This window comes from Gigantopelta aegis, chromosome 2 (assembly GCF_016097555.1).
Source record: "Gigantopelta aegis isolate Gae_Host chromosome 2, Gae_host_genome, whole genome shotgun sequence".
NCBI lineage: Eukaryota > Metazoa > Mollusca > Gastropoda > Neomphalida > Peltospiridae > Gigantopelta > Gigantopelta aegis.
The window spans coordinates 34,307,543-34,318,815 of NC_054700.1; the positions used below are offsets into that span (position 1 = coordinate 34,307,543).

An 11,273-nucleotide genomic window follows, 5' to 3' on the forward strand; every position below is an offset into this window, starting at 1 on the left:
TAAGACTCTTCGGTTATGGCAATTCTTGAAGTAGAGAAGACTTTTAGTTCTGGTTAGTTGTTCATCAGAAGAGCTTTTCTAATAACGGTATGTCCGACGTGTATACACACACGCGGACGCACAGACACACCACACAACACCACACCACACCACACACACACACACACACACCACCACCACCACCACCACACCACAGCACACACACACACCACCACACCAGACAAACACAAACACACACACACACACACACACACACACACACAAACACATACATGGTGATAATTTACAAAAGTTGATAATGCAACTTTAAATGTGACCCAAAACAATCCAGGAGCGTTTACGAGCATAATTGTGACTCACTTTCAAAACAGGATACTAGTACATCCTAGTGTCCGTTCATATCATAGCACGAGGCAGTCATTACAAGACTACAGTAGCGTAGAGGCAATTGTTTTTATTGCTCTTACTCTGAATCCGAATAGAGTACATCATAGCACGACCCAGTTATAATATTACAGTACAGTAGTAGAGGTAGGTGTTTTGTTCTTACTATGGATTCAAATACAGTACAAGCATAAAATGGTTCTGCGAATTGTATGTAGATATAATGTGTTGAGCTGTAACAGTCGGGGTCAGGACTGATTTATCATGCCCCTATCCACTGAAAGTGCGACATGTCTCTTTTAAATGTATTAGCGTAGCCAGGATTTTATGTGGGGGAAGGATGGGGGGGGGGATGGGGGAGGGGCAACCCACACTATGTATGTATGATTTTATCAAATAAATGTAATACAGTTTTAAAAAAAGGTTTGACTGGGGGGCATGGCCATCGGGCCTCTCCCCCCGCCCACTCTCGCTACTCCACTACCTAGATGTACCCTCCGGTTACATTCATATGTCGATGTTTATCTTAATAAACTAGTGTGATGGTAGGGATGGTAACATTTCTCTAGTGATACTTGCGATTCGAATCGACCATTACTGTTTTATCTCGCATCTAGTAGTGTCCCCTTCAAAAAATATATGGAGAAAAAAAGAAAATTTAAATTTTATATATAAATTGTTTTTAAATGGAAGGATTTGTTGGACTAAGAAAGTACAAACATGTTAATATAATGTCACAGGCGCGTGTGAGGGATTGGAAGGGGATCAAAGTAAATTTTCTTTTTTGCTCCATATATTTTTTGAAGGGGACACTACTAAAACGTCGCTCGTCAGTCTAGACACACACACACAAACACACACACCTGTGTGATTTCCTACACACACGCGCCTGTGTCACTGTACTCGATATAGAAACTTGAGAGTTCACTGTTCGTATAAACCCGCTGATGATCCTGTTACAAAGAGTCGATGCCGGATGTGTCTTAAAGATACAATCTCTTCTTTCCCATCTTATAATGCCGTCGTCATTATTAAATATTGGGGCGGAACGTAACCCAGAGTGATAAAACGCTCTCATCATACGCGGTCGGTCTAGGATCGATTCTCGTCGGTGGGTCCATTAGGCTATTCTTCGTTTCAGCTCCACAACTGGGGGCCTAATTCACTAAACTCTCGCAAATTTGCGATCTCACAGTGCAATGCTAAAAGACTTGCAAAGAGGATACGTTGCTATCTAGCAGAGCCTAAGAGACCTTTGTGAATTAGGCCCCTGGTGTTACTTCTGCCGTGGTATCCTGTCTATGCATATTAAAGGTCCCTTGCTGTTAATCGGAAAGAGTAGCCCATTGCATGACGACAGCGGGTTTCCTCTCTCATTTGTGTGGTCCTTATGTAAGACGCCATACAACTGTAATTATAATGTGATGAGTGCATCATTATATAAAACATTCGTTCCTTCAGTAAGTAGTTTATTTAACACGCAAAAGATTAACACAACTATAGTTTTAATATACCGAACACCTAGCTGAATATCGCATACGTAAATGCAGGAGATCAGCGCAAAGATACATTGTGCAGTATGGAGGTATGTTCCACGGCATGATATATTCAAGAATATGAAGTACTACAAAAAATGTATTGTAAACTTAAAACTGACCCTAATCCTAATGTTTGAATTAAACAGATATTTGGACTGCAAATGAAATTACTCTGCATCTTATGCTCTGTAACCTCACCGTGGTGGAGCGGTGTAACATTCTCTTTGAGAATGGCCAATACAGCACAAATCCCCTTGTTTTCTTCGAGATACAATTGAAATTTTGAGTAAAAGTCAGTATCTATCTGTGATATTTGTATTTTTGCACAGTTCTTTACACTGTTTTTATTTAAATCTTGAATTTTTATATTGATGTCGATCATCACTTTATTTGTTTCCATTACCATAGTTTGACACCCAATGGCCGATGTATTTTTCGTGCTGGGGTGTTGTTAAACATTCATTCATTCATTCATTCATTCATTCATTTATTCTGAACATGTCACCCCTGACAAAGAACACGTGGTTCACGGCGTATAATAAAAGTCCATGAAAGTAGTAAAGATTTAATTGTTAGGATCAAATCTAATCCTACTACAAGTACACACTTAGGGTATGGTGATAAAACAATGGACACAATCTTATTCATCACAGTTCTTCATTATGAAACATGGGCAAAGTGTAAAGGTATTTCGTCATCTTACGACATGGTCCTCGAAAATACTGTCTTGTTCGTTTGGCCAAAACAAAGTACCCTGCAAGGAATATTCCTTTGTTTGCGTCCTTTTGGATCTTGGTTGTCCTCAGAAGGACAAGCATGTACATTAGGAATGTGAAATAGGTGTATTATTGGTTTTTACGCCCGGTAGCCAATGTGTCCTTCGTGTTAAGAGTGTTCGTAAACATTCATTCATTCATTCATTCATTCATTTATTGATTCATTAATTCATGTGATATCCCAAGTTTAAAACTTCAAAATACTGTACATAATTTCCTCATAAATCTCATTGTATGCTCGAAAATATTTCCAAAAGTCCTTATAATAATTGGAAAATATTTTTTTTATTTATAACAACAAACAGAAATACAAGTTACTAAATGGAATCACTTTTGTTTTCAGTGATAGCAGTAGGACTAGAGGACAGAATTTGTGATGATCAAAAGTGACCATAAATTAAATACATACAGATCACTATCGCTGGAAACATAAATATTCTGGATTAAAGTGACATGTCCCTCCCCAAACAGATGGTTACATTGGTTATGCTGGTATCTATTCCATCGTGTTCGTTATCGCGTGATTTCACCGATGTTAGAAAGAGATTCGATTCCGTGACATCAGCGTCAATGCATCTTTCTGGTTTGACAGATCCAAATATATCCATGCCAGGCCCAGCCAAGGCAATAACTACATATCAGCACGATGTTTTGAGCACTGGCGGTCAAATGAGTGTTAAATTCAAAAGTGGAAGTGGTCTTCCTCAAAGCATATCTGAGTCCGAGTTGGTTACAAGACCAACCACAACGAGCAGAACTATAGGTCCTCAAAGTAGAAACGAGTCACCATCAACCACAACGAGCAGAACTATAGGTCCTCGAAGTAGAAACGAGTCACCATCAACCACAACGAGCAGAACTATAGGTCCTCAAAGCAGAAACGAGTCACCATCAACCACAACGAGCAGTCCTATAGGTCCTCAAAGTAGAAACGAGTCATTACTACCAGATGTTACTGTAACAGGAAAGAATGTATCGAATCAAACCATACCTTGCCCTCGTTTGTGTATATGCAATCAAATATCTGCTTGGGAAAAATTTGTTCGAGCAAATATGAGATTAATGAATCGAACAATAACGGACAAATATTCGTGGCAGGAAATAGGTGAGATGATTGTACGACAAAAACGGATACGAAATCTATCAGTTATTGAAACTTGGAAGAGGGATCTGTTTAAGGAAGTTGCGTGTCATGTTGGTGAAGACCAACAGCTGTCTGTGGATTTAGACTTTAGAAATCAAGCTATGGGCACTGATGCTGGACATTTCAACATTAGTTTTATTTGCTCAAATGGCGGGGTAATAGTAGTAAGCAAGCTGGATGCATTTTTGGAATCTGGCTTTGTTTTCCTTGTCAACTGTTCCGTGAGAACGGCTGGTTATCTTGAGAGTAGCAGGTCCTTGGTAAAGCTGGCAAGCGTGACTGTCGATAACTCGACTCTTCAGTGGCTCAGCAATGTTACCATTTCTAACACAAAATGGCTCACCACTTATGTGTATCTACAACACACCACTGACCGGATACCCGAGAATTATTGATCGGACAAACGGGCAACTTAAAAGCGTTTATTTTAAATACAATAACATGATGGATACGAACTGTTCGTTCTCCGTGGGGTCAGAGATGACTCTTACCACAATAGAAATCACGAATAATAATTTGAGAGAACTCCCCGCGTGTTTACTGACGTCAGCCTTGACGTCACTGACTCTATCAAATAACAGACTGGAAAACATATCAGCGCTTCTTCATCCTCGACTTGTTCCTGCGACCAATCTATCAGACTTGTGGTTGGATCATAACTTTATAACAAATATCGGAATGTTTTCTTATATGAAATTAACCATTTTAGACCTTTCTCACAACAAAATACAACATCTAAATAAACTGACGTTTAATCGTTTGCCCGAATTAACGTATTTGGACTTGAGTTGGAACAGGCTTACTATCATTCCTGCTGGAACATTCAAAGCGTTCTTCTTTTTACAGTTCCTGAACGTAAGTCACAACCTGATTAGAGAGTTTTCGTATCTGCAGAGCACCTTGTCACCTGCAGATATCAACATCCACCACAACCAGCTGATGTACCCTCCCTTCTACCGCGAGGGTTATAATATCGTGACAGCACATACCATAAAAGCAGAAGACAACCCGTACCAATGTGACTGTAAAGCGGAGCTATTTAAAAAGCGTATAGGCCTACTTTACTCCAAGTCGAACACTAAATACAAAATACAATTTAAACATCTCGATAAATACTTGTGTTTCAGTCCCAAGTCTTTGCATAATCAAACACTTTTAAGTCTAAACTTTTCTGACGTCTGTCCGGTTGTTACAGACTGTCCAGCAAGCTGCGAGTGTTCGTTTAATAAAACTACCAACGTGACGGAAGTACGATGCAGTAGTCTGAATATGACGTCACTTCCGGCAACTGTACCAGAAGGAAAAGTGGTACTATTATTTAGTGGAAATGGTATCCACAACGTATCGACGCGAGGGTATTTCACAAGAGCTGAAAAGCTAAATCTTTCTAGGAACGATCTAGAGCAACTGAATTCGCCTGTGTGCGAGTTATGGAAACATCTGCAAATTGTAGACATTTCAGTTAACAAAATCAGATATCTTCCAAAATGTTTTGAAACATTTAATCTGTCGGCAATGGCACTACACGTGTATGGCAACCCATGGACGTGTGATTGTACATCACTGTGGATGCTATCATGGTTTAAAAGAAACAAGCAGCATATACCAGAATATGAGAGAATGGCATGTGGTAACTCAGAATTTCTAGGAATCCCGTTGAATAGCTTTGTGGCGTCTGAACTGGACTGTGATCCCAGTTCGTACTTACACATAGCTATCCCTCTTGGATTCCTAGCATTATTCGCCATAGTTCTAATACCACTCGCTTACAAATTCCGATTCCAAACACAAGTTTTCATCCATGCACAATTTCACGCCAGACCGTTTGACAGAAGGAAATTGGAAAATGCTGAATATGTCTATGAAGTATTTCTATCTTATCATTCACAGAACGAAGCCTGGGTTGTCCACACATTGATGCCAAGACTAGAAACAGGAGATCGTCCATACCGTGCGTGCGTTCATTACAGAGACTTCGAAGTTGGGGCAGCAGTAGCCGACAACATAGTAAACGCTGTACAGAAAAGTCAGTGTACGGTGGTGATTCTATCCAAAGACTACATCGCCAGTGAATGGTGTGTGTTTGAATTTCAAAAGGCGCACCACGAGGTTCTAAAGGACGGGGCACGTAAGCTTGTGGTCATCCTCATGGAAGATATCCCAATGGAGGATACATTTCCTGAACTGAAAGTTTATCTGAAACGAAATACATATCTTCGTCTGGACGATAGATGGTTTTGGCAAAAACTGTTCTTCTGTCTCCCGGATCCCTTGAATGACAATGTCAATCGGAACCAGCGGCAGGTCGGGAAGGGTTTTGATAATCATCACATGCACGAGATGGACGATCTCCAATAAGTCATGAACGGAGAATCATCGCATGCACGAGATTAACGATCTCCAATAAGTCATGCAATGTACTGAGAATTATCGCATCCACGAGATGGGCGATCTCCAATAAGACATGCACTGAGAATCATCGCATCCACGCGATGGGCGATCTCCAATAAGTCATGCACTGAGAGTCATCGCATCCACGCGATGGGCGATCTCCAATAAATCATGAACTGAGAATCATCGCATCCACGAGATGGACGATCTCCAATAAATCATGAACTGAGAATCATCGCATCCACGAGATTAACGATCTTTAATAAGTCATACAATGTACTGAGAATTATCGCATCCATGAGATGGACGATCTCCAAGAAATCATGCAATGTACATCTTTAAATTTACATGTGCAAACTGGTACAACATTTAGAAAAGTATCTTTTTGTGTACCTTATGGACAAAACGAACTTTTTAAACTACCAATGAATGTTCATTTATGTTAGGACCATACTTAATGGTGTCCAGGGGCCAGTACCTCTACCCCCTCCATGTGCCAGAGCTTTTGTCAGCTTGCAGAATATCCCATGTTATTCTAGTTATTTTATGTTTATTATAGTCATGTACATATTCTGTTCAAATGTTTGAAAGGTACAAAAGTATATGGGTTTTTTTGTTGTGGTTTGTTTGTTTTTGTTTGTTTGTTGTTGGGTTGGGTTTGGGTTTTTTTTGTTTGTTTGTTTTTGTTTGTTTTTGTGGTTTGTTTGTTTTTGTGTTTTATGTTATTTTTTGTGGGGGAAGAAAGAAAGAACAACAAATAAAAACAAAATCTATTAAACAAAATAAAACAAAAACAAAAATCACAAACACATATAGAAACAAATACAAACACAAACATAAAAGACCTAACAAAACAAATGGCTCGGTCTAAGGAATGGAACTGATATTGTTAACTATTATATAACAGTTATAACCAGCGGGTTGTAATCGTTTCCCATATCTATGTTTCCCATTTTTGTTTCAAACAGCTCTTTACACTGGTTTTTTTTTTATATAAATATGTATACAATTTTTATTTTTAATGGAAACAATTAATTTGATATACTTTACCTTTGTTTGACACCCAATAGCCGATCTCTATGTTTGTGATGGGATGTCGTTAAACATTCATGAATGAATGAATTCGTTTCTCATTACCTTTCAGGCAGGTGAGCATGAACGTTCCACTTGTAATCACGGTGATGCTGGTGATGACGTTCAGGGTCCACCACTGTCAACTTACTGACCTCCAAAAATGGTTGACGAATCTGCTAAACCCATCATCATCATCATCATCGTCGTCATCGTCGTCGACAAAAAACACATCCTGTCCACACGGCTGCAGCTGCACCCGCATGACCCTCGGTACGCTCGTCGACAACTACATCGACCTCGTCGTCCCACAGCTCGGAGGACACATCAGACCTAATATATCTGCCGAAGCCAAAGAGCTGCTGACGAGGAACTTCATCGCGGCTTTGCTTGTCAACTACACGTACCTGACGGAGATAAAGTGTCGAAGAAACGAAACCTTTTCATTACAGAGAATTCTAGAAGAAAGTCCCACACGAGGGATGGCGCTAGACTTAACATGTGCGGATAATGCCACCCTTGTCTGGGACAGCACTGGTCCACCACCACCTACCTACAGTATCAAGATCAGCAACTGTTTCATCAGGGCGGCATCGCCAATCAAAATACCCAGCACTACGTGGATTGTTAATTTTGACAGGATTAATGCGTCTGCAGCAAACAAAATGGACTTTTCTGCAGCATGGATGTTGATCGCTTTGTCTGTAACAAACAGTTCTATAACCCATGTTCCAGAGATTTGGAGACGGTATTATATTCCAAAACTGGTATTCATAAATCTAGAGGGTAACTCACTGACTGACTATAACTGTTCTATTAAGATACTGCCAATGGTAGACACCATAAACCTAAACAATAATGCTTTAACACGCATTCCTCACTGTATTGCAAATGACAAAGATCTTAACCTCTCTCATTTATCTCTAGCTGGTAACGCCATTGACAATATATCTGAGTTATTTCAAGACGAAACTAATCATTCCATGAAGGTAAAGTTTCTGAATTTTCACAATAACAAAATAACCGAGCTTGGTGTCTTTCACAAATCGATGATTTCATCTTTAGATTTAAGCTGGAATAACATCAAAACATTACACGAAGGGGTATTCGATAATCTACAGTTGCTAAAGTGGATAGACCTTTCTCACAATCATATATCCTATTTGAGTCGAGGACCATTCAAGCAGCAATATTTCTTACAGCATATAAACTTGAGCCATAACCAGCTGACGGAAGTGACCTTTGACCAAGGCCCTGTGAGCATCCACATCGTCGATATGGATCTGACTTACAATCGACTCCCGTACCCACCTTTTTACGACACCGGGTACATCAGTCCGCGTCTTACCAAGATCACCATAGCAAATAACCCATTTGTGTGCGACTGCAATATGGACTCTTTTTACCAGTTCATGACAGAATTAAACAGAACTGCGTATCTCAATTTTGTTGCTCTGACAGATGTACTTGGTAGTTATGAAATGGATAATAGCTTGGTTCAGCCCTATACTGATATCGACAGTGCAAAGTGCTATGAGCCACGTAGAGAACGATCAACCCTAGTCCTCAGTATGAACATGACTGTGAAATGTCCAGTGGTTGTCGGATGCCCGCAAAGTTGCACGTGTTATAATAACAAAAGAAATCATCAACTTATTGGAAATTGTAGTTATACATACATGGATAGTCTGCCGTTGAATTTTCCATCAGGAGAAAAAATGAGTTTTTTCGTGAGTATTTTTAATAATAGTGCTGGACTAAAAACTTTTGATTACAGGAGTTATCTACCTTCCATCAGTGAGTTATACGCTACGAATGCATCCATTGAGAGAATAACAGCAGCGGCTGTTACAGCCATGCAGAACATACGCGTTCTTCACCTGCATGCAAATCTTCTGTCAGAACTGCCACCAGTCATAAGAAATATCACATTTAAAAATCTACAGTCCTTGACACTGCACGGAAATCCCTGGCAATGCAACTGCAATACGTCGTGGTTTCCAAAATGGGTACGAGACAACAAACAAGTAATAGAGTCTTACGACGAAGTCACATGCACAATGGCAACAGGCATTTCAAAATCCATTGATGCCATTTCATCAGCTGATTTTGACTGCGACGAAGAGAGTTATCTGCCTTTGGTCATTGGGTTTTCAATTTTGATCGTCGTGACGACTCTTTCAGCCGGCATCGTCTACAAATATCGTCTGGAAGTCCGTGTCTTGCTGTACACCAGATTTAACTGGCGACCTTTCGACAACTTCAGACTCAAGGACGAGGAGAAACAGTTTGACGCTTTTGTCTCGTACAGCGAGAAGGATTACCAGTGGGTGGTGCACACTCTGGTCAATGAGCTGGAAGCGCCGAAACTTCACCGAAAGCTCTGCGTCCACTACAGAGACTTTCCAGTGGGCGCGCCTGTTGTCGAGAACATCCTGTGGGCGATCGGCAGCAGCAGGTGCACCCTTCTGCTGCTGACCAATGACTTCCTGCAGAGCGAGTGGTGCATGTATGAGTTCCGAGAGGCTCACAGGAGTCTGCTGGAGTCCAAGGACAACAAGCTGATCATCGTTCTGAAAGGAGATGTCGACAGGAGAGAGGTGGATGAGGATCTCAGGGCCTATCTGAGGACACACACCTACCTGGACGTCCGGGACAAGTGGTTCTGGTCGAAACTCGATTACGTTCTTCCAGCAGGACCCATCAAAGAGGACGTTGAACAGAGGGTTTAGGTGTCGAATTTTCCATTACATTACTTCCACAAAAAGCCATCAAAGAAGACATTGAACAGAGGGTTTAGGTTTCGAATTTTCCATTACATTACATCCACAAAAAGCCATCAAAGAAGACGTTGAACAGATGATTTACGTATCAACTCTTCCATTACATTACATCCACAAAAACTGTCAAAGAGTACGTTGAACAGAGGGTTTAGATCTCGACTCTACCATTCCATTACATCCACACAAACTCCTACAGATGCGCACATTTTACAGAAGTAAAATAAATCAGTGTATTTGGTATGTATCCGTTTCCACGTACATGCTCACTTTTCGCGAACACCTGATATCATCACTGTTTTTACAATGATTCATGAGTGCATGCCACCACAGCTGTATATATTCCATTCAGCTCTATCCTGTGTAAGATTGGGTTTTCTAAGCTAGTCTGAGAGTGGCAGTCCTCCTATGGGCGACGCAGCAGTGATGAAACATCCAGGTACGGATCTCCTAAGGGAGTGGGGATTCTCCTAACGGCGAGCATCTAATAGTGGATCATGGAAGCAATCACGACTTTGCCTAATGTTCTTTCAACTCTGCTTGTACAGAGATACGATTTTAATATGCGAATACGGTTTTGTCGTTCAGATTTAATTCGTTCTCAAAGGACTCGAGATTTTCGCATCCTACCCAGTCCCACGACTGGTATATCAAAGGACATTATATGCCCAGGGAATGTCGCGATTCACTGCAATTCCTATATCCATGATGGTATATTCCTAGGATCTAAAACCCAACCACTAGCCATGCCAGAGATTTGATTTGGGGTGGACGTCCCTGAACCTAGAAAGGATATAGGCACGTAAATACAGTTTAGGTCCACGTTTATTCTTAGGGGACATTGTGTCCAGTATGGCGTCGCGATCCGCTACGCACGTTTGAGACATCGCTGTACACGATACTAAAAAAGTAAATGATAATTACTAATGAAATTGTTGTTAATAAAAATTTTGAAACCAAATCCTCGATCTATGATATCCAAGTCGTGAGGACAGTGCTTCAAATAGGATTGTGCATAAAGAAACTGGGGGGGGGGGGGGGGGGGGCGCATAATACAGCAGAGCTGTCTGGCATTTTATATTTTACTGCTTTTTCTCTGTCTCTGTCTGTCTCTGTCTGTCGGTCTCTCTCTCTCTCTCTCTCTCTCTCTCTCTCTCTCTCTCTCTCTCTCTCTCTCTCTCTCTCTCTC

The 11,273-nt window shown here is 40.8% G+C and overlaps 2 protein-coding genes across 2 annotated transcripts; both read left to right on the plus strand.

The window, feature by feature from the left end:
- The first annotated feature begins 406 nt into the window (after positions 1-406).
- On the plus strand, positions 407-11,045 carry LOC121384255 (protein toll-like). Its single transcript, XM_041514557.1, has 2 exons — positions 407-531; positions 7,378-11,045. Exon 2 carries the CDS (start codon positions 7,388-7,390, stop codon positions 10,034-10,036), a length of 2,649 nt encoding a protein of 882 aa, XP_041370491.1. The 5' UTR covers positions 407-531; positions 7,378-7,387; the 3' UTR covers positions 10,037-11,045.
- Positions 2,976-6,951, plus strand: LOC121384257 (protein toll-like). The gene has a single exon (XM_041514571.1). It carries the CDS (start codon positions 4,155-4,157, stop codon positions 6,198-6,200), a length of 2,046 nt encoding a protein of 681 aa, XP_041370505.1. The 5' UTR covers positions 2,976-4,154; the 3' UTR covers positions 6,201-6,951.
- Positions 11,046-11,273: the final 228 nt, after the last annotated feature.

Excerpts from the sequence above, each read along its gene's own strand:
- LOC121384257 (XM_041514571.1), top strand. The coding sequence starts at position 4,155 with ATGTTACCATTTCTAACACAAAATGGCTCACCACTTATGTGTATCTAC.
- LOC121384255 (XM_041514557.1), top strand. The coding sequence starts at position 7,388 with ATGAACGTTCCACTTGTAATCACGGTGATGCTGGTGATGACGTTCAGG.